Source organism: Bos grunniens, chromosome 23 (assembly GCF_055505025.1).
Source record: "Bos grunniens cultivar Pamir isolate PY7600 chromosome 23, Bosgru_T2T1.0, whole genome shotgun sequence".
Taxonomy (NCBI): domain Eukaryota; kingdom Metazoa; phylum Chordata; class Mammalia; order Artiodactyla; family Bovidae; genus Bos; species Bos grunniens.
The window spans coordinates 37,717,349-37,745,025 of record NC_141187.1 but is presented as its reverse complement, the minus strand read 5'-3'; the positions used below and the strand labels follow the sequence as shown (position 1 = coordinate 37,745,025).

Genomic DNA, 27,677 nt, shown 5'->3' with positions numbered 1-27,677 from the left:
CCAGGCTCCCTGTCCCTGGGATTCTCCAGGCAAGAACACTGGAGCGGGTTGCCATTTCCTTCTCCAATGCGTGAAAGTGAAAGGGAAGTCTCTCATTTGTGTCCGACTCCTAGTGACCCCATGGACTGCAGCCCACCAGGCCCCTCCGTCCATGTGATTTTCCAGGCAAGAGTACTGAGTTAGGGCTCTAATGGAGTGGGTTGCCATTGCCTTCTCCGGCTTAATCTTAATGAGGGAAAAGGGAAGGGAAAAAAACCAAAGAAGCAGCCTCCTATCGCACAATAGGATATAAGGTTTTTTGCTATTTGTTTCTATGTCTTTTTTCATATGTTTCTCAGGAATTTCAATTTTTCTGCTATTCTGTTAACATGTCTCTTTGATCAGAAGTGCCTGTATCACTGCTTTTTCAGCTTTTTTTGTGAGCCATCGAGGATAAGCATGGCATGGCCATGGGAAGACTTCCTTGGTTGAGTACCTAAAATTTGCTTCTTTGGTGTTTTGTACTGGGACAGCAAAATGCTCATGTTTAAATAACTTAAAATTCCTGGGAAACTCATAACACTGCCTGACATGATGTTAAATAGTTTGTGCCTATAAGAAACTTTGCAGATGGCTAAGATAAGTATGAAGGATGCTTTATATGTTTTGACTTACTGTCTCTTCAATTACATTATATAAAATTCAGCAGACTTCTCCATGATTGCTAGGGAAATGAATGATATTCCTGTCATAAATCACAAATACCACAAGCTGGCGGGGGATTGTAATTGACGGGCGCCCATCGATAGTTTGTTTATATTCTCCAGGAGGGCTCCCAAAAATGTAGCGTCCACCATATTTATTCAGAAAAATATATTCTTAAATAAAATTGCCCTGACACTGGCTGCTGTACTTAAGCAACTTAAAGCAATCCCAACTGCTACTTTGCTTAGCAGACTAGCTGCATGTCCCATCCATGATTGTGTAAGATGAAGATAAATTGTGCATGTACACACACACACATAGATTTGATTCCTCTGTTCACAGTGTTCTGATTCAGGGCAACTTGAAGATGATTTGAAGGTGTTACGATTAACTTTGCATTTATTCCAGAAAATTTCACTGGAGGAGAAAATACATTCTTGGCATGCAGTAAAACCTTACATTTGGTTATATAATTCATTTGTGATTTAAATTTTTATAATTTATTCAGTAAGTCCAATGAATGTAATGTTGGATAATAAGCCAATTTAGTTTTATGAGTAAAAAAAGTACATGACTGATCTATCGTTTTACAAAGTCAACTGCTGAATCATGGATTTGGATGTGATTTAGGGGAGCCTCCCCACACCCCTCCTCCTGGTCTTCTAGCTCCATCCACACATCCTTCCTGCTCAACCCTAATCTTCTTTGATCAAAGGGAAGCACTTTAAAGAAGGAAATCTTCAGGAGTTTTAATATAATTACCTTTAGGATGAGAATTCTTTTCAAAGTAGTACCATTGGCGGATTCAGTAATGTCTAGAATTCTGCCCAGACTTGAAAGTACTTTGTGTCCATTGCTAAATATTGCTGCTGTCTTCATTTTTTGCTTCTGGGATTGAACTGCGTAGCTTTCCAGTCTTTAAATACATTCTGATGGGTATCAGCATGTTTGCAAATAGATTTCCATGCTTGACCTGGACACGGTAGAAATGACCTGGTCCTGCTGCCCCTAAGTTTCCTCCCATTTTGAGAGCACAGGCAAATAACTCACTGTTATCTCATCACCTTGATACTGTCAGTGGTGGTTTACGAAAGCCGCTTTGGGGTTAGACCCTGGGAGTGGCTAGGATGGTAACAAAACCAGATTCAAGTTACACACGAGCAACTTCATAAATTATCAAATTCATATGCAGTATTCTATTCTCACAAGAGGGAACATTTTGCCACAAAATCTGTTCAAATAAAATTTCCTTTGGAATATTTTCTTCTACTGTGAGGACACATGCCTTTCCCGAGCCCATTTTCCTGCCCCTAGTACTTCATGTCGGAGAAGGCAATGATAACCCACTCCAGTACTCTTGCCTGGAAAATCCCATGGACGGAGGAGCCTGGTGGGCTGCAGTCCATGGTGTCGCTAGGAGTTGGACACGACTGAGCGACTTCACTTTCACTTTTCATTTTCATGCATTGGAGAAGGAAATGGCAACCCACTCCAGTGTTCTTGCCTGGAGAATCCCGGGGACGGGAGAGCCTGGTGGGCTGCCGTCTCTGGGGTCGCACGGAGTCGGACACGACTGAAGTGACTTAGCAGCAGCAGCAGCAGCAGTACCTCATGTATGGTGAGCATTCAGTAGGCAGTGAATGAATTCCTTTGTCCTTGCGTCTGAATGGTCGAGTGGAAGTCTTCACCCAAACAATAGCTTGTGGATGGTCTGCACTGGGGAGGCCTGGGCGCCACTTCAAAAGCGATTTCCCCATCCTGGCAGGGCAGGACATGTTCTCCTTGGTCTGGGAAGTCATAGCTGTATCCCTGTTCAACACTATACCTCTCTTTTGCTTGTTTCCTTCCCAGGAGCTGTGGAATCCGAGTGCGGCTGCCAAGAGGAATCCAGAAAAGCCAAAGAGCCCAAGCATGTCAGACCTTCCTGTAGCCACACACACACACCCCTCAAACCCCAAGGAAGTGAGTGAGAATCACCGGCAGGGAGACAGCCAACCAGGTGAGCAACCACATCAGTCTGAGGGCTAAAGCAACAGGAAAGGGTTTTTGGCAGTTCTGTTCGTTTGGCAACATGAGGATTTGACCTGAGCTTACACCAAATTACCTCACGGCAAATGATTTTCTGCCGAGCACTACAGACGTTAGGCTGACTCCACTGAGCTCTTGGGCTGAAGACAGATGAATATATCCAAGATGACGACTTAGTTTCAGGTGTGATGGGGGGATTGCTTCTCCTCGTTCATGAAGAGGTTAAATCCCAACTTTTTTTCCACCTTTAGGGGAGGTTCTTCTGTTCAGAGCCAATAGGGGAGCTTTGGGTTTGGGTCTTGAGTTTGGTTTTGAGCCTTCTGGTTTGGCTCTGTATGGGTGTGGGTGTGTTTGTGCTTGTGGGTGGGGTGTGTGTATGTGTATTTGTGTATTTCCACATAGATGGCTAAGACTGTTTTTCCTTTTTATAAATATAAATCTGTCTCTCTCTCTCTCTCTTTTTTTTTTTTCCTATTTGGGTCCATATGTTTTGAAGCTACCTCCTAGATGAATTGAATTAGACTATGCTATTTTTATTTACTTTTTAATGTTTTTAGTAATGAAATCACTGGTTGGAACCTTATGCAGTTTGGTGCTATAATAGGATTTGCCAGGGTTCCATTGTACTCTAAATTAGTTTTAAATTTCTGCCCCTTGCCTTCCTTTTCATTTATGTTAAATGTTACTATTATGTGAAGAGAAGGGATTTTAATGATAGTAAGAAGGTATTTAGAGACTCCTGCTCTACTGCTCTTAAAAAAAAAAAAAAAATACAATCAACAGGGAAGTTGGAGCCCTGAAACAACTCTCAGGCAGAGATGTTAATGCCCACACTATTGACGTTTGGGGCTAGATAATTCTGTATTGTAGGGTTTTTTCCTGTGCATTATAGAATTTAGTGACAGCCCAGGCCTTGACCCACCAATTGCCAGTAGCACTCAACTCTCCCGGTGTGCAACTGGAAAAGTACCATGGAGGATAAAATTGCTCCCAGTTGAGAACCATTGCTTTAGGGATAAATTTTTACGGAGGAAGAGAGATAGAGAAAATAGTGAAGATGGAGACTATAGAGCTATTGATTTTGCTTTTTAAATATGTTACCTGTGTAGTTCCAAAGAAAGTATTGGCTTGACCAAAATTTTGTTCGGGTTTTCCATAACAACTTTTTGATCAACCCAATACATCTTTTGCAGGTGAGGCCTGCCAGTAAAATTCTTGCTTCACCTTCAGTTCAGTTCAGTCGCTCAGTTGTGTCCAACTCTTTGTGAGCCCATGGACTGCAGCATGCCAGGCTTCCCTGTCCATCACCAACTCCCAGCTGTCCATCACCAACTCCCAGTTGTCCATCACCAACTCCCAGTTGTCCATCACCACCAGTTACCTATCCTTTATTGACTGGCATTTGGTTTAGATTAATATAACAGTTGCAACTCACTTAGAACAAGGATTCATTTTGCTGTTCTCATGATCAACTGAAGAACTTCTGAGTATTCATATCCTGCAATACTTTCTTTAAAGGGGACAGCCTGATCTCTGGGTGCTTTTATAGCACTGGCTTATTGGTTGGTGAACGAGATTCAAAGGAGGGCTTCCCTGATGGCTAAGATGTTAAAGAATCTGCCTGCAATGCAGGAGACTTGGGTTTGATCCCTGGGTCAGGAAGATCCCCTGGAGGAGACAATGGCAACCCCCTCCAGTATTCTTGCCTGATAATTCCATGAATAGAGGAGCCTGGCGGGTCCCAGTCCAAGGGGTTGCAAAGAGTCAGACATAGCTGAGTGACCAACACACACATTAGAACAAGGATTGATTTTAATGCTCTCAGGATCAACTGAAGAACTTTGGGTATTTGTATCCTGCAGTACTTTCTTTGAAAGGGACAGCCGGATCCCTGGGTGTTTTTATAGAGCTAGCTTATTGGTTGGTGAACAAGATTCAAATGAGGCTTGTGTGAAATTTTAATTGAGGGGTGAATTGAATGAAGAAAGACACCCACAATACACTTTAATTTATGAATGGGAGGTCAGATACACAAGTTAATGACCTGTTTGACTGAATTGACCGTCTTCTACAGTACTGAAATTGTCCAGAGTATTGCCTTCTTCCTGTATAGGATTGTAATTCATTTGCTCTGTGCTCAATCTCCTTCCAAATTCACTCTCCCTCTAGTAGAATGTTTCAGTTGCCAGACAAGTGGAGTCATGTCTCCACTGTGATTTAACATTCAATGTCCTGCTGTCTTTATTTCAAAAATTTTTTTTCCTCTTTATTCACTCTTCACATGAACATACATGTTTGCCAGGCACGTTCTTGCATTTCCTTTTTCTCTTCCATCCTTCCTGCCCTTGTTTTCTTCCCTTTTCTCTGACTGCAGGAACTGTCAGGTGGCCTGGCTGGCATCGTCTTACCTTCTTTTGAACTGTGTTACCCAGAGACCTCCGTTTATTATGCCTCGGGCACGCTCTGTCTTGAATACTGGATCTCTCTGAGGGATAGTTAATGATCTTTGCAGCAAATGAAGGTGAACTGTAGCCACATTATTGTGATAATACAGCCAACTGTATGGAACAGATTGAGCTGAGCTTTGAACAGCTGGGGCTGGCAGAGTGAGTCTTGACTTCTCTCGGAAGGGTTCCAGAACTGCCAAATCATCAAACTTGAAGGGGAAAGAGGGACAAGAAAGGTTAGGGGAAGAGTGGTTCCTGCAGGTACTTTTTGCTTTTGTGATCTACCTTTCTGGAAATTTTGCCGGTTTATAGATGGGGTGCAGCGCAGATCTGTTTGAACCCAGGGGCTGCTGTCACTGTGTTTGGACTTGTCTGCTTCGTGGCTGGGATGGTATTTTCATGTTCATTTGCAGGCACGGAACATGTGATGGATATATGCTTCTGCTAAAGCTTGTGCCGCCCTGATGTCCATGAGACCATTTGTAGTTTAAGGATGTGCAGCCTGAACAAAACCCTAATACAAATTCATAAAGGCTCTGTTGGAACCTTTGGACTTGGACTGTTGTGAGGCTTTGTGATGGATGTAATAAATGGACATCAGTGTGGGGTATGGCAGATATTATAAATTGGTGGCCCATGGAGCCAGATCTAGCCCTCAAATATGCTGTTTGCCCTTACAAGGAAGTGTATGTGTGTGTGTGTTCAACGAACTAGCTGGCAATGTTGGTTTGTTTTTTTTAATTACATAAAAATCTGGTTAACCTACCCAAAGAAGCCAAAATATCTGGCTTCCCCAAAGCCATCATCTCCCATGGCACACCCCAGCGGGGGCTGCTAACTATGGCCCCGTCCCTGTGTCCAGTAGGGAAGGCAGGGGCTTTGCAGCGCACAGAAGTCCTTGTCTGGCACCCTCACACTCACTTCTCAGTGGGCTTCTGCCAGAGAAGATCAGGGGAGAGCAGATAGAGACTTTGGGATGGGGAAGAATTGGGTTTGACTTCTAGTTCACAGCCAGCTTTGCCAATTTGGGCAAGTGACGTACCTTTCTGAGTCTTACTTTCCTTGTGCATAAAATGGAAATAAAATTCTCCACCTCATGGTTGTTGTAAAGAACATGAATTGAGGTAGAAAATTTGACACTTGTAAAAAAAGAGCCATGATGCTACACACATCAGCCATCACTGTAATTTTTAGCTGCTATGTATCGTAGATGACTTGAGGCCAATCATTTATAGGGTCACATTCACTATGTTATAAGATTAGACGAACACTCCTATTACTCAGGACAATGAGAGGACTTGTGTCTGGGCTTCTCATATTTCTGTTTTTGTCTTCAATACAGAATTTACAGTGTCTCTAGGGGAGTAACATTGTAGAAACTGAGTTCTTAGGGGTGGCATTATCTGAAGAGAGAAAAATCTTACAATTTAGCTCATTTTAGGTAGACAACTTGGTTTTCTTTTGACTGAGTCATGACTTAGTAATTATGGTCTGAACTCTTGAAGTTTCTGTCTCCCCATCCCAATTACATTCAAAATAAGTTTGATGATAATGCTGAGGATTGAATATACTCAGCATTTTCATGGAAGGAAAGCTACAGAAATGACAGCGGTATATCAATTAATATATTTCCTTAAAAGGGGGAGTTGAATTTAGTTCTTGTGAGGCTTGCAATCTATTGAAGACAGCAGTGTATCAGCATGTTGTGCTCACAGATTCTTTAAGATTTCAAGGGATTTTTTTTTTCTACATTACTGCACTCAATATCTTTTCTCTCTAATCTCTGACCTTTGACATCTATCAGAAGGTTCCAGAATGCATTTGACTTCCATACTAGGTGGGCTTCCTGCTTATTACATATGTAGTTAGGAAATACCGGTTTTTCCGCCTATTTTTCTACTTCCTGCAAAGATGGGTTTCCTTTAGATGTGGATATTTCCCTTAAATGCATATTCCTGTCTCAAAATGGTAAGGGAAAGCAGGGCAGTAATTTCTTACTGTATTACACTTTGTGAATATATTTGGAAAACTCCTGTGTTCTAGTGAAAAACTTCTTAGAAGAAGGAAGCAAGGTGGCTAGAAATGTTAAGGCTGTTGTGAGACCAGTGGGAGAAATGTACATCAAAGGTGAAAAGTGAGCTGTGATTTGGTATAGAGTTTTGGTATAGCTTTGGTATAGAGTTCAGAATTCAAACCACGCCATGTGATAAACAGTTATGTTGTCAAGTATTGTCTTAAATCCACCTTGGATGAGTGAATGCCATTATTAGAGTAGAAGGTCCCTGAGCAGAAGGCATAAGAGAAGAAAATATTATTTTTAGAGCCCTTCTTCTAAAACCTTTCTGAAGGGACATGTAAGTCTACCTCTGGGCCTTGAAATCAGGCCCATATCTAGATCTGATTCCAGGTAATTACTCAGAACCCCCTTTTCTTCCAGCCTCTACCTGATGCTGTGCATAGAGGAGGTTCAGGGAGAGAGGGAAGGAGATGAAGCGAGGAGGAGGGCAGAGTGTGGCTGGAAGTGGGGTGATTTGGAGAATGAAGGTGATTTGCACTAAAGATTCAAATCACTGGAAGTATTGTGGCATGTTTAGGAAATAGTTGAATTGATCTGTATGAAGTTGTTAGTATTTCAGTTGTACAAAAATGGCAATTTTACACAGTTCAACCAAAAATAACAAGTATCACATTTTTGCTAGAATTGCTGTCTGTCCTGCAGCTGGGTGTATGGAGTGGTTTTAAAAGCCAGAGGTATTTTGGCATCCAATTGGAGATTTTATTTTGTGTGTGTATATGATTTTCCTAGAATATACAAATATTTTTTGCCTTGAATTTTTCTTATCAGGCTTTTCTAAAATTATAGTTATTGCCTCAGATCTTACAGTGGAAGAGACTAAAAGGACAGTCCAGTCTGAGGAGGAATGAAGCTCATGGATCTCACCAGATCTTCGCCCGGGAATGTGTGTGACTGGCTGGGTTTGTTTGTAGGGCACTGGAAATCCCAAAATTGGGTTTTGACCTTAGATGACTTTACATTTGTTAGTTTTGTTTTGAAAATAAGAAATGGATGTGAAAAGACGAGGAGTTACCCATATGAACATGATTTACTAAACTGCGTCCACTTTAGGGTAGATTGAACCTTGTTGAAAGTTGTGACATTTGCTCAAGAAAGCATTGTTTCCGCCTCTGTTTTGGTGGGACAGGGTGATTCTGTGAATGCTGTTAGTTTTGGGCATGAAACAAATTGACTTAGTTAATAAAAAGTAAGTCCTTAAGAAAGCCTGGAAGTAGTAAAGTCCATGGTCCTTGGATGCTGGTAGCTGGGGGTGGGGTGGGGTGTGAGTGTGTGTAAACATGTATGATTCTTGGGGGCAGGGGGTGGGGAGGTTTGTTCCGAGTGAAAGAGACAGATGCTTCCTTTGCTGGCTTGTTTCCTGGTTTTCAAAGCCTCGTTTTTTGTTGTTGTTTTATTTTAAGGTTGGGTGCCTTTTTGGTTTGTCTGTGAGGGCGTGGTGAGTCCGCATGCACAGGCACCCACCTCTATAACTTGTTATTCCGTGCGCTGTGTCAAGTGGAAGGTGCGAGGCTCCACCAACTGCTTTGAGCAGAGCCCACTTCCCTTCACCCACAGAGCCCGTGGAGCAGTTATACCAACATCAATCAAGGGAAACCCACAGGCTGCACTCACACCGTTGAAGCAGGTGCATGAGTGAGCATTCTCCGCCAGGCGCACGTGATTGAGGTGTACCTCGGTGTCCTGCCCACAGATGTCAGTTACGATGACTGTGTGGGGCTGCGCCCGCTCCCTGCAGAACCAGGACCAGCCTGTAGTACTTAGAGGACAAAGGAAGTGTCACTCATAGCATCACAGTTGTTGATGTACTGACACCAGGGGGAAAAGTGCATTGTCTAGTCTCTGTGTGTGTGCATACATTGAAATAGATCAAATATAGGCATGCAGATGTATGCATATGCAAGTGTAGATGTACACGTGTGCATGCACACATGTGAATTTAAAGCAGAACTCAAGTGGGCCATGAGATAGAGATTATGAACGTCAAATATCCCTTAGTATTTGACAATAAGGGAAAGAGCTATTTTAAAAAAGGTGCATTTCTCGGGACTTCCCTGGTTGGTTCAGTGGTTGAGACTTTGCCTTCCAGTGCAGGGGTTCAGTCCCTGGTCAGGGAACTAGACCCTCCATGCTGTAACTAAAAGTCCTTCGTGTTAACAACTAAGACCTGGCACAGCCAAATAAAAAATATTTTTAAATAAAAAGGTATATGTCACTTTCAAAATTGCATCATCCTGATGTATATTGAGCTTTAGGAAATTCCTACAGAAGTTTTAAACGCTTTTAAAAAGAAGAAACATTTAACACTAGGGCTTCAATATATGTTGTACCTTTTAAACCGTTTTTAGTTCCCCAAAGCTTCTTAACTGAGATGCTTCAAAATACTATGTATATTATTTATATTCAAATATGTGAAAAATCTCCCTCTAAGCAACATAAAGCAAAATGAAACATTTTGTGAAACTACCAAATCTGGCTAAGTTTGACAATAATTCTAAACTCCAGTGTCACTATAGGAGTGGGAAAATACAAAGTATTGGGGAAATTTTATATGCTATCTGGAGATTATTTTGCAAAATATAAGATCAGAAGTCACAAAATGTGTCTATTCATAGTTCTGCCAGTGCAACTTCTAGGCAGATTTGTCCTAATAGCATAATCAAATGTGTATAAAAAGATTTTACTGCAAGAATACTTTATCACAAACTTATTTTTTGATATATTTTGTTATAAATATCTAAACAGTATTACAGTGGTCAGATACATTATAGTAGACATATCCAGTAAAATACTAAATGAGGCATTCAAAGAATGCTGTAGATTTTTCTGCGATCTCACTTAAAAAAAAAATACCTTGTTTATATGTATCCGTGAATGTGGCTAGGCGTTGTCATACTCTGGGAGGTTATACATAAAGTTAAAAGTTGGTATCTCTAGGTGATTTGAGAATAATTAGATATCTTTAGTTTGCTTTAGCAAAGGGCAATTATGGAAATAGTACTTTAAGCATAAAAGCTATCTACAAATTCTTATAGAAGCCAAGGAGGAAAAGTGCGTATCCCCCCAGACAACTGTTTGCTGCTGCTGCTGCTAAGTCACTTCAGTCATGTCCGACTCTGTGTGATTCCGTAGATGGCAACCCACCAGGCTCCCCGTCCCTGGGATTCTCCAGGCAAGAACACTGGAGTGGGTTGCCATTTCCTTCTCCAATGCATAAAAGTGAAAAGTGAAAGTGAAGTCGCTCATTCGTGTCCGACTCTTCGTGACCCCATGGACTGCAGCCTACCAGGCTCCTCCACCCATGGGATTTTCCAGGCAAGAGTACTGGAGTGGGGTGCCATTGCCTTCTCCGAGATGACTGTTTAGCAGATATCAAAGGCTTCTGATTGATTAATTCAGTGATATGTGTGTGCCAGGTACCATACAAGGCTCTATTGTCTTGCTCTGTACTTCTCATATGGTGAATGGCTTAATCACTTCTGATACACTGGTTTGTGTGGCTTTACTAACAGAGTTAATAATACCAATGTGAAAATTCTGATATATACATGTAAATATTAAGACTAAAAGAGTGACCTTTTGCTTCATGTTTTGACATATGTTTTATCTGCTCTACACTGTCTCACATAGTTAGATTTTTCCTACCATGTGGATGGTTGGCAACCTCGGATGTCTTGGGAGGCAAAAGCAGATAGGAATATCTTTGGGAAAACTTGACACCATTCACGAAAACCTTGAAAGAACACTGAGAAGCTTGTTGGCAAGTGCTTTGAAAAATCTGACTTCTTATTTTGTAACTTTTTTGGCTTTGAAACTCAATCTTGGTTTAATGTTCAGCAGGTGTCCTCTGGGGAGTTAGGACAGGGTTTGAAGGGTGGGAGATTAGCGTGATGAATTTGATGTCCAGGCATCTGGAATGTTGAGACTGTGGAGGATGTAAGTGTGAAGTTCAGATGAGGGATGTCTGCCCGGAGGAGGATCAGGATTTCGGCAGACTTGGAGAGACTCATTGAGAAGTTTTAAGTGCCTCTTTGAGCCCCTCAGAGTCTGCCCAAGGGCTAAGCTGCGTCTGATGGCCAGTTCCTTTCTCACTGTGATGGTCCTGGAAGTATAACCTTCCTCATGGATTCTCAACACTTCAGCCTCTCGTACTAGCATGAGAATAGAAATTTAAGAATTCTAGCTTAATTTACCCAGGGCTCCAGAATGAAAAAGATTTTTTTCATGAGTTCAGCTATAAAAATAGCAAAGATTCTTGAGAAGAAGGGTTTGTTTTGGATGAATACCAATTTGCCAAGTTGCTCTGTGTGTGTGTGTGTGTGTGTGTCAGGGGGAATGATTATGGCTTCTTGAACTTGGTTCATTTCTTTCCCATTGGTGAAGGGAAGACATTAAACTTTGGATTTGGTTCTATTTCCATTGTCCAGTGAATCAGGAGAGCTAGCCCCATAAGTTACCCCGCTGCTGTGGGAGAATTTGTCATAATCACTTCCTCCTTTTTCTTTCTACCCTTCTCTTATTAAAGCTGATCTGGAGTCCTTAACTAACTGCCTTGGGAGTAGTTTGAAGTATAAAGGGTAGGCATTGTGGTGGCATTTGAGGGATTCTTGAGACAAGCCCAGAGTGATAAAAATCAATAATTGAAGGAATCACTTGCCTTAAAACAAACAAACTTGTAAATAGAACAAGATTGTACAAATTGTGTCTTTAGGCAGGCTAATCTAATCACACACAGAAGGCAGCCTGTTTTCTTACTTGCTGGACCACTTCCACTATATATTCTCACAGGGAACCATATATTAAGTACAGTGTTTAGAAATATTTGTTGAATCCCACTGTCTGATTTTGGCAAATCCCAAGGAAAAAAAAGGATATGTCTTGGACTGCTTGAGCCTTCCTGGGAGGATGTTGGAGTTTTCCCAGCGAGGCTGGCTTCACATTGTGGGAAACACTGGTTTAGTAGATAACACTGTTAGAATTTATATTCAAAAGGCATTGAGTTTTTTTTTTTTTTTTTTTTGGTTTTTGGAGCAGCCACAGCTGATCTTATATCTCTCAGGATCTGAAAAAACCCAAAGTGTATGCTAATCTTTCCTTATGTTGATGCTGTCATTTCCTTGCAAAGGGCACCCGGGTTTCTGACCCCCTCATCCTGTTTCAGCAGCAGGGTGATCTCACCAACACTGAAACATCCAGAATCAGAAGAGAAGACAAGAGCGGTAATAAGTGAGAGTGGGTGAAAGATAGGCCATTATAGGGTCAAATATCCATTGGCCAGTGCTTTCTTCTCTTATGGAATGTTGGTGCATCAGGATTAAAATTTAGAGGAAAACAAGGCAGAGCACTGTGTGATATAAATCACAGCAATGTTTTCTTGGATCCATCTCCTAAAGCAAAGGAAATAAAAGTAAAGATAAACAAATGGGACCTAGTCAAACTCAACAAGCTTTCTGCACAGCAAAGGAAACCATTGACAAAACAGAAAGGTGACCTAATGAAATAGAAATATTTGCAAATGAAAAGACTGATAAAGGGTTAATATATATATATATTATATATATAAAATATATATAATATATATAAATAGCTCATACAATTCAACATCAAGAAAAGATCCCAAACAGCCCAATTAAAAAATGGGCAGAGGAACTGAATAGACATTTTTTCCAAAGAGGAAATGCAGATGGCCTAGAGGCACATGACAAGCTACTCAATAAGGAACCATCAGGAAAATGCAAATCAAAATCACCATGAGATATCACCTCCCACCTGTCACAGTGGCTGTCATCAAAAATAACTCCGGTAATAAATATTGACAAAGATGTGGAGAAAAGGGAACCCTTATATACTGTACGGAGAAGGCAATGGCACCCTACTCCGGTACTCTTGCCTGGAGAATCCCAGGGATGGGGGAGCCTGGTGGGCTGCCGTCTATGGGGTTGCACAGAGTTGGACACGACTGAAATGACTTAGCAGCAGCACCAGCATATACTGTAAGTGGGAATGTAAATTGGTGCAGCCTTTGTGGAAAACAACACAGAGGTTTCTCAAAAAAAAACTAAAAATAGAACTATTGTATGATCCAGCAGTTCCTCTTCTGGGTACATTACCTGGAAGAAAACAACCAAAAACACTAATATGAAAAGATACAGGCACCCCAGTGTTTACAGCAGCATTATTTACCATTGCTAAGGTATGGAAGCAACCTATATGTGTCCAAGTTGGCTTAAAGCTCAACATTCAAAAAACTAATAAGATCATGGCATCTGGTCCCATCACTTCATAGCAAATAGATGGGGAAACAATGGAAACAGTGACAGACTTTATTTTTGGGGACTCCAAAATCACTGCAGATGGTGACTACAGCCATGAAATTAAAAGACACTTGCTCCTTGGAAGAAAAGTCATGACCAACCTAGACAGCATATTAAAAAGCAGAGATATTACTTCGCTAACAAAGGTCCATCTAGTCAAGGCTATGGTTTTTCTAGTAGTCATGTATAGATGTGAGAGTTGGACCATAAAGAAAGCTGAGCGCTGAAGAATTGATGCTTTTGAACTGTGGTGTTGCAGAAGACTCTTGAGAGTCCCCTGGACAGCAAGGAAATCAAACCAGTCTATCCTAAAGGAAAGCAGTCCTGTATATTCATTGGAAGGACTTATGCTGAAGCTGAAACTCCAATACTTTGGCCACCTCATATGAAGAGCTGACTCATTTGAAAAGACCCTGATGCTGGGAAAGATTGAAGGCGGAAAGAGAAGGGGATAACAGAGGATGAGATGATTGGATGACATCATTGACTCAATGGACATGAGTTTGAGTAAGCTCCCGGAGGGACAGGGAAGCCTGGCTTGCTATAGTCCATGAGGTCGTAAAGAGTCAGACACGACTGAGCAACTGAACTGAACTGAAGTGTCCAAGGACAGATGAATGGATAAAGAAAATGTGGTATATATACAATAGAATACATACATCCTTAAAAAAGGATAAAATGTTGCTGAATACATACATATAGCCATACAGTGCATACATACATGCATACAATGTTGCAGAATACACACAGCCATAAAAAAGAATGAAATGTTGCCGTTTGCAGCAACAGCATTAGGCTAGGGGAAACTAGTCAGACAAAGGCAAGCACTGTATGCTGCTGCTGCTGCTGCTAAGTTGCTTCAGTCGTGTCCGACTCTTTGTGACCTCATGGACTGTAGCCCGCCAGGCTCCTCTGTCCATGAGATTCTCCAGGCAAGAATACTGAAGTGGGTTGCCATGCCCTTCTCCAGGGGATCACCCCAACCCAGGGATGGAACCCGAAGCTCAGAGTTCTTCTGCACTGGCAGGCGGGTTCTTTACCACTAGCGCCACCTGGGAAGCCCCATCCCTTATATGGGGAATCTAAAAAATACACCAAGTACTGAAGATAACAAGACTCACAGATACAGAGAACAAAGTAGTGGTTACCAGTAGGGCTAGTGGAAGAAGGGGTGGTATAGGCATAGGCGATTAACAGATACTAACTATTAGGTATAAAATAAACTGCAAGTGCGCAGGCCCTACCGACCTCCTGCGCCTCCACACTTACCGGGCTCTGCAGGCAGGTGAGGTGGAATTCCCGCGCTGTTCAGCTGTGGTCTCAGCTTGCTTGCTGTCTGTCCTCTGGGTGCAGGGAATCCTGGCAGTCAGGATAGGCGACACAAGTACTGCCAAGGCTGATGGAGCCGCAGCCACGCCACCCTCCCCTGCCCTCACCCTGATGACCACAGTGGGTGAGGAGGGTGCGCTGCCTTGGCCAGAGGTGGGGGCTCCCGGCTGCAGAGAGCAGCCTGAATGGCTGGATGGAGCCACAGCAAGGGCCAGGAGTTGAAAGAGGTGATGAGCTGGAGGAGGAAGAACAGGAGGAAGTATATATTAAAAAAGAAGCATTATACATTAATCACTGTGGGGAATAGAGCCAATACTTTATAGTAATTATAAAAGGTATAGCCTTTACAAATGGTGACGCAGTCTATTGTACACACCTGTAACTTATACTGTAAAGCAACGATACTTCAGTAGCAGAAGAAGTGGAGAAGGAAATGGCAACCCACTTCAGTATTCTTGCCTGGAAAATTCCATGGACAGAGGAAACTGGTGGGCTACGGTCCATGGGGTCGCAAAGAGTCGGCCACGACTGAGCACATCAGCAGCAGCAGCAGAAGAAAAGTTTTGGCAAGATCTTTAAGCTAATTTTGCTTAAATGTGATCATCACAGAGCATTGATGGAGTAATCGAAATTTGTGATAAAAATGAAATATTTAGAAAGTACTATATGACCCCTTTATTTAAAAAGGTGTACTGAAATAAAAATGCAGTATTATGAGGAATTTAAGTGAAATAAATTCCTTTAAGTTTCTCAGCATGTATCTGGCATAAAATCATTGTAATCGATCTTATGCAAGGGCTTATGTTACTGCGTTATCCACTGGTGTTTAAATGAGAGTAAACATATCTGGCCAAGTTTTTTTTTTTTTGCTTTTTAGCTTGTAACTTTGGGAAGCTATTTAAGCTATAATATCTCATCTCTGGAAAGGAGATAAGAGCATCAGCCTCAGAGGGTTTTAAAGTAAACTTTATTTTAGAAGAGTTTTAGATAAACAGAAAAGTTGCAAAGATAGGAAGAAAGTATTCATGTAGTCTTTACCTAATTTCCCTTAATGTTATCATGTTGCTTTACAGTGGTGTGTTTGTCAAAACTAAGGAACCAACAGCAGTACTTGATTGTTAACTAAACTCTACAGTTTATTTGGACTTCACTAGTTTTCCTCTAACGTCCTTTCTCTTCCAGGATCTCGTCCCGGATACCGCACTGCATTTGTTCGTCGTGTCTAAGACACCTTCGATCTATGACTGTTTCTCTGACATGTTTCTGATGACCTTTACAGTTTCACGGAGTGCAGGTCAGTCTATTGTAGAGTGCTCCTCATTTGGAATTTGTCTGATGTTTTTGCATAATTAGACTGCCTATGGGTTTTTGAAAGACTGCAGAGGTGAACCATGATTTGGGGATGCACAGTTAGACATGACTGAGCGACTAACACATCCGCTATCAACATGGCTTGTCACTGTTGAGCTTTCCCTTGATCCCCTGGTGGAGATAATGTTGGCCAGGTTTTTCCATCAAGTTCCTCTTTTTACCCCCTTTTCCATATTTTTAGAAGCACATCCCTAGGCATAGATCATAGTGTTGTTTGACGGTTAAATGAGATGGTAAAGCTCTTAGCACAGAGCACGGTGCTTAGAAAACCCTCATTAAATGTGACTGTCATTGTTGCTTTTGCTCTCGTAGTCCCCTTAAGTACTTAAAAATCTTTACAGCACCTTCCTTGTATTTATACCGTTCTCAGTCCTCTATTGATGTTGATCAGAAAGTAAAAATAAGAGCGCTCACAAACTTCTCAAGTGAGATGGCTGTACTCAAAGTCACTCTAGGACAGGGAGTATGAGAAGTCACTTGAGCGTTGCCACTGAAAGGTTTTGCTAAATTGGGACCATCAGCATCTGGTCCTATTTCAAGGGTTGGCATCAGTCATCAAGGATGAGCATGGAGATGACAGTGGAGGGGGTGGGGGTGGCTGACAAGTCTTGGGCATGAAAGAAAAATGGAAAGTAATTTAGGAGCTATGCCTACATTATGGTGAGAGCCCCTACTCCTTACCACCCTCCATGGTCAAATTTGATAGCTTTCAGGTAAAATTCTCAGTTCTTAGATAAAAACTGTCTTCCAGCACTTCTATATAAAATGAGGGCCTTGTTCTATGACCTGAGACGCTTCAAAACTCTTGCAGTTGTTGCTAGAGGTATTCGCTGAGCCTGGATAATAGAGCTTGGAGTCCTGTGAAACCGTGTCTGTTGGAATAAATAAGAACAGCTGGTTTCTTGTACAGATAGTGTTTGGCATGAATTTTTTATTTAAGTCTCTCCATGTATCTAGTAAACAGTAAGCAGTATTCAAACACTACTTAAAGCCTCCCAAGTCTCCTTCCAATAAATTTCCTTCACTCCTCCCCATTTAAAAGTTCAGTGTGTGGGGCAGGGTTAATGTAGCAGAAAAGGAATGCTAGGAAAGTATTTTCTGAGCTAGAGAAAATAAGGTTCCTCTTCTATGTATTCTTTCCCATTTGACCTTCAGCTTCTCTCTTAGATAACGCATTTTTGGGGACTGTTTCTTGGGAAAGCAAGATTTATGCAGATATTCTTTTACTGGTGTGGATGTACTAAGTGAAGAGGGACACATTCGTGTTAAAATGGAATCCTCTGTCCCTGTGTTCTTCAAGGGGAGAAGATGTACATCTGCATTAAGGGTAGATGGTGAACTGTTCACTTCGTATTCTTTAAATGACTAGCAAGCAAACTGTTTTCCATTTTCCGTTGTGAATTTCAGCCTTAACATGCTTACTTGAGACTGAGAATGCCTTTCCTGTCCTACAGAGAACCCAGCACGCCCTTGAAGAACATTCATGGCATCATTCATTTATTCTGTTGTCTTTGTTATTCACAGAAGAAAGAAATTTTTAAATTTAAATCTGCCAAATTAATGTTGGGCGTCTAAAGGAGTATAAACTATGATGTTGTATTGTATATAGTCTTGCTTGTATTGTTTTTTCAAGCAAACAGTGAGTTCCCTGGCCTGGAGGCTGGGAATATAAATAAAGATAAGATAGGGATCTACTTCACCAATCAAGTGATAACCTTTATGGGCTCCAGGAGATTTTTATTATTCTTTTAAGACTTTGCAGGACTTTTGTGGTCATCAGGGTTGCTCTGTGACTTCTTGGACAAAGCTGAAAAGTCACCATGGGGTTTGCTTTTATCCCTTTCTACCTATCTTAGTGGGAACCTGCGCATTTCCATTCTGGAGGGGCCTGATGGAAAGACCCCCCTGACCTAGGTCAGGCAGGTAGTGTGAGCAAGAAGCAAGCTTCCATTATCACGTGTCAGTAGAATGCAGGAAGGTGTGTTCCTGCGATATTACCAGCTTGTCCTGACTAATCCAGTCGACGTTCTGGTATCTTTCGAGTCTCTAGAATTAAGGCCTAAATATTTAAGCTGTTGAGGGGATATTCACAGCTGTGATGATGGCAAGGGTAGGAAGTCTGCACACATGGTCGTTACTATCACACAGGACCTGGGTGGGCAGTTTATACTCTGAGAGGTGTGACCTACACTTCAGTATATTGTTAATATTTCTTCATGGAGATTACATCCCTTCTCACCTGCATGTCTGCTTCTCAGTCTTTATAAGGGAAAAATCAATGTGTACACACACACACACACACACACACACACACACAAGCTTACCCTCCCAAGAGTCACATGAGAGATTTTGATGCCAAACTACTGGTTGAGTGCCAGGAAGAATTTCTTGGGTGGACATAATGCTTAATTTATATTCAGGGGATTTCCACTGGTAAATCACAGAGCTTATAAAATTTGAAAAGACGAGGAGGGGTTGGAGAAGGAAAAAAAAGAAGGGCCCAGGGACGTGGTTGACAATGTTCCTTTTAATTTAAAGCCACCTGAAGGTTTCAGTTGAATAATAAATTCCCATATGGTTTCCGTTCTTTCAATGTTAGGACCTCAGAAATGCAGTCTACTTTTAGCCTTGGCTTCTGCTTGCCTCTTTGTCAGGCTGAGAACGCTTCCCGTCTGCCTGCTGGTAGGAAGTGTGAGCCAAGCCCACTTCTTCTGGGGATAGTTCCCAGGCTGGACTTTCTGCTGGGCAGGTTGGCTTTTCTGACCTGGAAGACCCACTCCCCTGGGGTGCGCTTAACTCTTCTTGGAGGAGTGGGGACAGCCAGGGCGACCACTCAGGATGACTTCAGGCTTCATAGTGAGAAAGTATCCTTAGAGGTCCTTTCTCAGCCCCGCTCGTGTTCTTCCCAGTCATGCAGTTCTCTTTACAATAAACTTGTCCCTTGAAGGAATATCCCATCCTGCATTGGGGTTTTTTTGGTAAACATCAGACTCTTTAGAAGGGCAAATACTCAGTAAACCCTGAAAACCTGAATATAGAGTTCAGTCACTTGTACTTTCATTACTAAAAGTTTCCTCTTTTCCTGATCCTGTGTAGGTTTACTTTCCTCATGTGTTAATGAGGTCATGGCATACTCAGGAAGTTTATGGAGAAAACTTTAGGGAAACTGTTTTTGCAGTATGATGGTTGCTCTAATCCTCCTTTTCTCTTAGTTTTCTTTTCAGTGTTACTGTAAAAGCTACTTTACTTGAATTCTTCATGAAAAAATCATCCAGTTTTCTTTTGAGAGAAACCTAGTGGAACATACACATACACACACCAATTTATATTTAAACCTGGATCTGAAGTTTTTCAGTTTTTATAATAGGTTGAGTTAAACTACCTACAGACTAGAAATCCACTATAACCATGTACTCTTGGTTGTATAAACTGTTCTGGCTTACTTTGTGAACTTGTACACAAATATCATTAAATGCCATGAGATAATGTTGCTGTGGCTCAAAAAAAAAAAAAAAAAAAAAAAAAAGGCAATGTAGAAATTAGAAGGTAGGATTTTGGCCCTGTGTCACTAGTGTGTAAACACGTGTGACTGGTTATCCGCCCGAAAATCAGTTTATTGGTGCTACCCTTTCCAGCCTTCATGGAGTTGCAAAATGATTTCTTCACACAAGGTTAATCAAGATGATATATATAAGGTGGCCTGAGGCTCTGGAAGAGAAGTCCTACTCACGTATAGGTAGATGGAAGGAGAGGGAGACTGTTGATTATTGAGAAACAAAAGAACTTGAGAGGAAATGGGGTTACAGCTTTTTCCGCTGACCAGACAGTAATAAGTGGAAACTGTTCCGTTTCCAGCAAAGCCGGCGTTTTGAAAGGGACCCTCTGGCAGAATCCCCTTAATAGTTTCCTATTAATCTGAAATGAGAAAGTACATCTTGAGTACAGAGGTACTCTCAAGATGAGCTCGTGACAAAATGGGCCTCATGATCCTCAGAAATCACATGCAGGATGTGCTGTTAGGATGAGAGTGGTATTATCTGCTTGCAAGTCAAATGCCACAGTTTGACTCCTGCACAGTGTGTCCTCAAGTGAGATTTCACATGTTTCTGAAAATGCCTCCTAGAGACTAAGCTAACATACTGTATTTTTTTCTTTGATTGTTAATTGTCACTTGCTAATATCATGATTTGTTCAGTTCAGTTCAGTTGCTCAGTTGTGTCCGACTCTTTGTGACCCCATGAATCGCAGCACACCAGGCCTCCCTGTCCATCACCAACTCCCGGAGTTCACTCAGACTCACATCCATCGAGTCAGTGACGCCATCCAGCCATTTCATCCTCTGGCATCCCCTTCTCCTCCTTCCCCCAATCCCTCCCAGCAGTCTTTTCCAATGAGTCAACTCTTCGCATGAGGTGGCCAAAGTACTGGAGTTTCAGCTTTAACATCACTCCTTCCAACGAACACCCAGGACTGATCTCCTTTAGAATGGACTGGTTGGATCTCCTTGCAGTCCAAGGGACTCTCAAGAGTCTTCTCCAACACCACAGTTCAAAAGCATCAATTCTTCGGCGCTCAGCTTTCTTCACAGTCCAACTCTCACATCCATACATGACCACTGGAAAAACCATAGCCTTGACTAGACGGACCTTGGTTGGCAAAGTAATGTCTCTGCTTTTTAATATGCTATCTAGGTTGGTCATAACTTTCCTTCCAAGGAGTAAGTGTCTTTTAATTTCATGGCTGCGATCACCGTCTGCAGTGATTTTGGAGCCCCCAAAAATAGTCTGACACTGTTTCCACTGTTTTCCTATCTATTTCCCATGAAGTGATGGGACCCGATGCCATGATCTTCGTTTTCTGAATGTTGAGCTTTAAGCCAACTTTTTCACTCTCTACTTTCACTTTTCATCAAGAGGCTTTTGAGTTCCTCTTCACTTTCTGCCATAAGGGTGGTGTCATCTGCATATCTGAGGTTATTGATATTTCTCTAGGCTATCTTGATTCCAGCTTGTGCTTCTTCCAGCCCAGTGTTTCATCATGATTTGAGTCAAATGTAAAACAAGGAAGGAAATCAAGCACAATCCTAACACCAGTTTCATTTGACAAATGCTTCTGTGTCGTAATTTTCCTCAATACAAACTTTTAAATGTGTGTATCACTTAAAAACAAAACAGCCTCAACTTCTGGTTTATTTAGATAACTTTACAGTAGCGGATTTAAAAATCTACTTGATGAGATGAAGATAGAGGCACCTTATCCTGTATCGTAGCTCTGTATTCTTCTATCCAACATGTATAAATTGTATATGTATTTTCACTTTGCTAAAGTTAACGGTTCTGTAACTTTTACAAAGTCACTCATGTTACATATTCAGATTGATACTAAAGAATTGAAAACCAATCTTCAGAGTTTATATGTACCTATCACATGTCTACTACAGACTAAGTCAGATGCTCTGATTACATTCTTATCCAATTTCATCACTCCTGTGCCTGTCTATGAAAGGGGTCAAATGAGGACTCCTTATTTAATTGTATCAGTTAATTGAAACCATACAAAATGATGTGCTTCAAATGTGACCTCTAACCTTATTATACAATTTGTTACCCCTAAAGTGTTTGATCTCTGTATTTTCTGGGAGAAGAAATACAAGCCTTTAAAAAAAAAAAAGGATATTTTTCTAGATTCAATATTGCTTTCTCCATTAAACTTTTGGGATCTCTTTTAAGTTTGATTTCCAAATTCTATAGTGATGTTCAGGTCTTACTAATTCTGAGTGGAACTTGAATTATTCTGGAAAAGCATCTCCCATCGGCCCTGGGTCATTTTCTCTTGTTATTTCGATGTATTTTCCTTGGGTTTCTCTGCTGTTCCTTAATGAAATTCCTGTCAGGCAGATGTTGGATCCCCTTACCTGATCCTTTGTGTATGTGTGCGCTCAGTCGTGTCCGACTCTTTGCCACCCCATGGACTGTAGCCCATCAGGCTCCGCTGTCCATGGGATTTTCCAGGCAAGAATACTGGAGTGAATTGCCATTTCCTTCTCCAGGGGATCTTCCTGACCCAGGGATCAAACCCTCACTCATCTCTTGCATCTCCTGCAGGCAGATTCTTTACCACTAGCGCCACCTGGGAAAGCTACTTTGATCCTCTGCATATTATCTTTCCTTCACATTTTTCCTTCTTTCTGTCTTTGTCCTTATGTTGTGGGAGATTTTGACTCTTATTTCCTAATCCTTTCCTTGGTGGGTTTTAGCCCTTATATTTTTCATTTCTTGTTTTTATTTTTGTGGCAAGTATTTTGAAATTCGTTAGAACAGTGGTGGAAAGCACTAGCAGTTCTGCCAGGAATTCATCTATTTTAAAGATCTACATTATAAAGTCAAAATCCCCTGTGGGTATTTGAAGAGACATCTAGAATTACCCCCTTCAGTTTCATAATCTGACCACTTAGGAAAAAAGTATCAGTTGCTCATTGGCCATCTGATTTGACTTTTGCATTATTAGTAATGCATACTGAACAGCAGCAATATACAGAATGAGGGATTAAAAAAGCACACAGTTGCTGCCCTCAAAGAATTTATGGTCCAGCTGAAAGAAGAGACAAAAAGCCAAAGCATTTGAAGAATAAAGCACAAACACACGGAATTATGCAGTATGGAGTTTCAAACCAGAAAAGTTTGTTTTTTAAATGAGGATGAACATTTTTTACACAAAGCCTTTTTCTGTGTTGTGGACTTCTTTTTCATTTATTGAGAGATACAGAAAGTCAAATTGTTGGAGACTACTGCTTTTATTATGTATGTTCATATTCCTTTCATGGGGCCATTTACCATCTATCACAAATGAAATTTATCAAAATCTATCGAAGGGTGTTGTAATTTTTTAAACAACTGAATAACTTATTATGCACGGAAAATGGCATTTTATTATTTAAGTGAATATTTAGTTGCTGATGCTACTTTTTCGGAGAAGGCAATGGCACCCCACTCCAGTACTCTTGCCTGGAAAATCCCATGGATGGAGGAGCCTGGTAGGCTGCAGTCCATGGGGTCGCTAAGAGTTGGACACGACTGAGCGACTTCACTTTCACTTTTCACTTTCATGCATTGGAGAAGGAAATGGCAACCCACTCCAGTGTTCTTGCCTGGAGAATCCCAGGGACAGGGGAGCCTGATGGGCTGCCATCTATGGGGTCGCACAGAATCGGACACGACTGAAGCGACTTAGCAGCAGCAGTAGCATGCTACTTTTTATCATTAATTGACATGTATAAATCATAGGATTCTTATATGCAAAAGATATTTGCTTTTTCTCCTCCTCTTCTATCTTATCTTCTTTCTCTCTTCTACTTTAGTCTTACCTACAGTGTTGATTTAAGAATATACTTGGTCTGACTTGTGTTTGAAAATTTCTATACGGTTTTTACCCAGGTTTTTTAAGTTTTGAAATTTGGCTATCTGTATATTTTGGCTCAAGTAAACTCAGAAAATACTGTACCAGTTGGAATTAGGCAGTGTTTGTCAGTTTCCTCACAATGAAACATTTTACTTATTGGGTATACTGATTCTGAAACTATCGATGCTTACAACATTTAGAGTAAAGCTAATTGAATAGGATGTGCAGGTTTGATCCCCTCAAGCTACATTTATGATGGGAAACGAAGCTGCACCTACAGGTGTAAGATACTTACTCTGTTGTTAAGTATTGCTGGTTGCTTATTATTCTCTAATACTTACTTTGTTATCATACCAAGTTTTACATTTAATTGATAAAATAGCTTTCTTTCTTTAACCCAAGGAAATTATCTTCAGCTTATAGGTAATTAACATATAAACACTGGTGATGGTCAGAGCCCAAGATGAATGTATATAGTATTTGGTATAAAACTGTCAGATCTTTGAGCATCATCTGGTAGAAGGACATGGCAGTAAGAATCATGGAGACAAGTTTAATTCAGTTCAACATTTTAAAGAAAGAATTATCCAGGTACCCTATAAAGTGGGAAGTCTCTGTTATATCTTTGTATTTCTATGATGAAAGCAATCAGTAGGACCTCTAAATTTTGTATAAACATGTTCCTGTACTACGTGTCACTTTATGTCACAGTGTGTGTAGGACGATGTTGAAAAATTACATGATTGCTTTTTTTTTTTTTCCTGATTAATGGTAATAAACGACAGTGATTTATTGCTTGGCTTTTCAAGTGGGCTTAAATGATGATAAGGAACCATTCAGCAGAAAAGTGGACCTCTCTGTTCTCCCAGAAGCATATGGCTGAATATTAGCCCTGGGAAGTGAAGAAGGGGAAGGAAGCTGGTCGAAGGATTGTCCTGGGAGCAGCATTCCACACAGTCATAACTGAATGGAAAGCTCATTTCATGCCTGGCTGTCTGTCTACTCTGTCAGCAGCTCTGGTATCTGGATCTCGATCAGGTTACTGCTGTTGGTGTCTACACTTTCATTTACCTTGGTTGCCATTTAATAAAAAAGAAAGACAAATGGCTAAGGTGAGGGTAGGAGCACAGCTGCCGGTGGATGTCTCTTTATTAGGGTGTGTCTGTCACATCACCTGTGATGTCTTTGATAGGACAAAGCCTTTTCATTTTATCAAACCAGCTTCCTAATTCTTGCTTTCTTATTTTTTTCCTAACTTTTTGTAGGAGTAAATGTCTTTTAATTTCATGGCTGCAGTCACTGTCTGCAGTGCACAGTTGAAATATGTACATGTTTTCTTACCTGTAGCTGATCCCCCATGACACATGTATCTGGAATCTGCATAAGGATCAAAGTTTATATAGGCTGCAAAAACACCTGAATGGTAAAATTGTGTTGTTTTTTTTTTTTTTGCCACTTTATTATTTAGTTGAAGGATAATTGCTTTACAGAATTTTGTGGTTTTCTGTCATACATCAACAAGAATCAGCCATAAGTACACCCTTGTCCCAAAACTTCTCCTGCCTCCCAGCCTTCAGCCTGTCACAGAGCCCCTGTTTGAGTTCCCTGAGTCATACAGCTAATTCCCATTGGCTATCGTTTTACATATGGTGTTGGTAAAATTGTTTTTAATGGCCATATGAGAACATAGAATTTGGGGAAACAGCAGAAAGCCTATAAATATTAATATAAACATACATCGCTGTTTGGCTGAAAATGAGGAAGTGAGAAACTTGTAACAGCAAGGCGGGCTCCCCCTGTGGCTCTGGGCACCGGGGAAAGCAGCTTCCCTCCTGTCTTTGCCAGAGGCCGCCATCTTGGCTTTCTCACCTTGAGGGCTCCCAAGCTGTCATGGGAGTGCCCTGTGGTGTGCACAGGGGTTGTCTCAGAGAGAAGTGGACATGGAATCTGATGGATGGTATGGGCTAGGGAAATTTGAGTTTATCAGTTTCTGTAACCACGTCTTATTCTACAGGGGGTAAGGCCTTGGGTATCTTTGAAGTATACACACAGACAGTTCTATCTTGCTCAGTTCGTTAATTTCAGGCACAGCCAGGCAATTGAAATAGAAACTGTGAGTTATAAAAAGGGCCATTCCTTTTCCCAGGATTTGTGGATTTGTAGATAGAATTTTAGTCATTAAATTTGACCTTGAGCCAAGTAATTTCAGTTTCTTTAAGGAAAGAATTTGGCAGATATTGAAATGGATGAGGCCACCTGTGTTTTGTTGGTTTTTTTTTTTTTTTTGAGGGGGGGAATTCTTGAAATAGAACATTTTTTAATTCAGTGAAAAGGGAAAAAAAAAAAAACACAGCCAGTATTTATATTCTCATCGTGTAATAGCAGCAATAACTGACACTTAGATAGCACCTCCTCAGGCCAGGTGCGGTTTTAAAGTGCTTTCTGTCAAACTCATTCTCAGAACAGCCATGTGAGATAGGCGTTGCTCTTTTCCCCACCGTAGAGTGGAGGGTAACTGATTCCATAAAGGTTCCATAACTTGTCCAAGATCACACAGTGTATAGCTGGTGGAGCCCGGCTCTGAGCCCACACAGCTTCCCAGCTCCTGCACTCAGTCACCACATGGAACAAATAACATGTGTGACGCATGGATCCCTGAAAGGTACTTTACAAATCAACTCATGTTAAATGCTTTGAGTTTGACAAATAGGGCAGTCCTCCAATGAAGCCTCATGAAAATGACATACATTGGGGCATTCTTAGCCTAGTAGTTTTTAAGTATAGATTTTTAAAAATAATCTTTGTTTATTTATTGCTCTGCCGGGTCTCTGTTCCTGTGTGGGCTTTCTCTGGTTGTGGCGGGCTGGGGCTTCTCTCTGGTCTTGGTGCCTGGGCTTCTCATTGCGGTGGCTTCTCTTGTGCAGTGTGGGCTCTTGGATGCTCAGGCTTCAGCAGTTGTGGCTCCCTGGCCCTGGAGCACAGGCTTCGTGGTCGTGGCATGTGAGCGAAGCTGCTCTGTGGCATGTAGGATCTTCCTGGACCAAGGATTGAACCTATGTGTCCTGCATTGGCAGGCAGATTCTTTACCACTGAGACACCAGAGAAGCCCCTATGCTGTGTGCTATGCTTAGTCGCTCAGTCGAGTCTGAATCTTTGCAACCCCATGGACTGTAGCCCACCAGGCTTCTCTCTCCTTGAGGATTCTCCAGGCAAGAGTACTGGAATGGGTTGCTATGCCCTCCTCCAGGGGATCTTCCCAACCCAGGGCTAGAACCCAGGTCTCCTGCATTGCACATGGATTCTTTGCCATCTGAGCCACCAGGGAAACTCGAGAAGCCCCTACATTTTTTGAAATATTAGACTTAGCTAAAATAGAGGTCATCTATAGAAAAGAGGCTTTGAGCTGCTTAAGAAATAAGTACTAAACTAATAAAAAGGTAGAATGTTAACATGGCAAGATAGTTGGTCTGGTGTCAAATTCCTGGGTAAAATTTGATCTTGACCTAAGTCTTGCTTTTAGCTTTTAAAGCCATTCTTACGCTTCCCATGGACACACCCATCTGATAGATGAGAAATCCAGGCGGGAAGCCTTGCAGAAACCATCCAGGGTGTTCTTTCTTTGTTCCTGTGCTCGCTCTCCGAACCTCACGTACATTTTTGCAATTCTAGTATTGATCCTGCCTTGACCCTCTTCTGGGCTTATTTTTTTACAATTTGTCTTTACAGCATCTGAAACTCAGTTTTCCCTAAATAATTCCCTGTTTTGGTCAGCACTCAGACCCTCATAATCACTCGCTGTCTGGATAGGAATCTCTGTGAAAACCAGCCCCTTCCCCATCTGCCTTCTTGGATAAGTTTTTGAAACCAAATGTGCTGGTGCAGTGACTTACTCAGAATTCCTTTTTCTTAGAGAGCTCTCTGGAGGTTTATATGGGCTAATGGATCCCCACCCACTTGACATTTTGCCCATTACATTATATGTTTCTTCCAAGGAACAAAAATATAACTCCCTTTCTGACAGCATGGGAGACA

General features: G+C 41.4%; 1 protein-coding gene across 29 annotated transcripts in view; it reads left to right on the top strand.

Moving 5' to 3' along the window:
• The window catches only part of LOC147347652 (uncharacterized), a 521,220-nt gene that overhangs the window by 318,166 nt on the left and 175,377 nt on the right, over nt 1–27,677 (top strand). For 24 of the 29 annotated variants that reach the window (XR_015152401.1, XR_015152384.1, XR_015152365.1 and 21 more), the window contains 2 exons: nt 2,536–2,683; nt 16,059–16,170. Coding sequence is in view for 1 of the 29 variants with exons in the window: in XM_086370048.1 (XP_086226174.1) it covers nt 2,536–2,654 (119 nt within the window). In the remaining 28 variants the exon portion in view is untranslated. Of the gene's footprint in view, nt 1–2,535; nt 2,684–16,058; nt 16,171–17,654; nt 18,723–27,677 lie in introns of those variants that run through there. The other 5 variants (XR_015152402.1, XR_015152388.1, XR_015152370.1 and 2 more) reach the window with 2 other exon arrangements.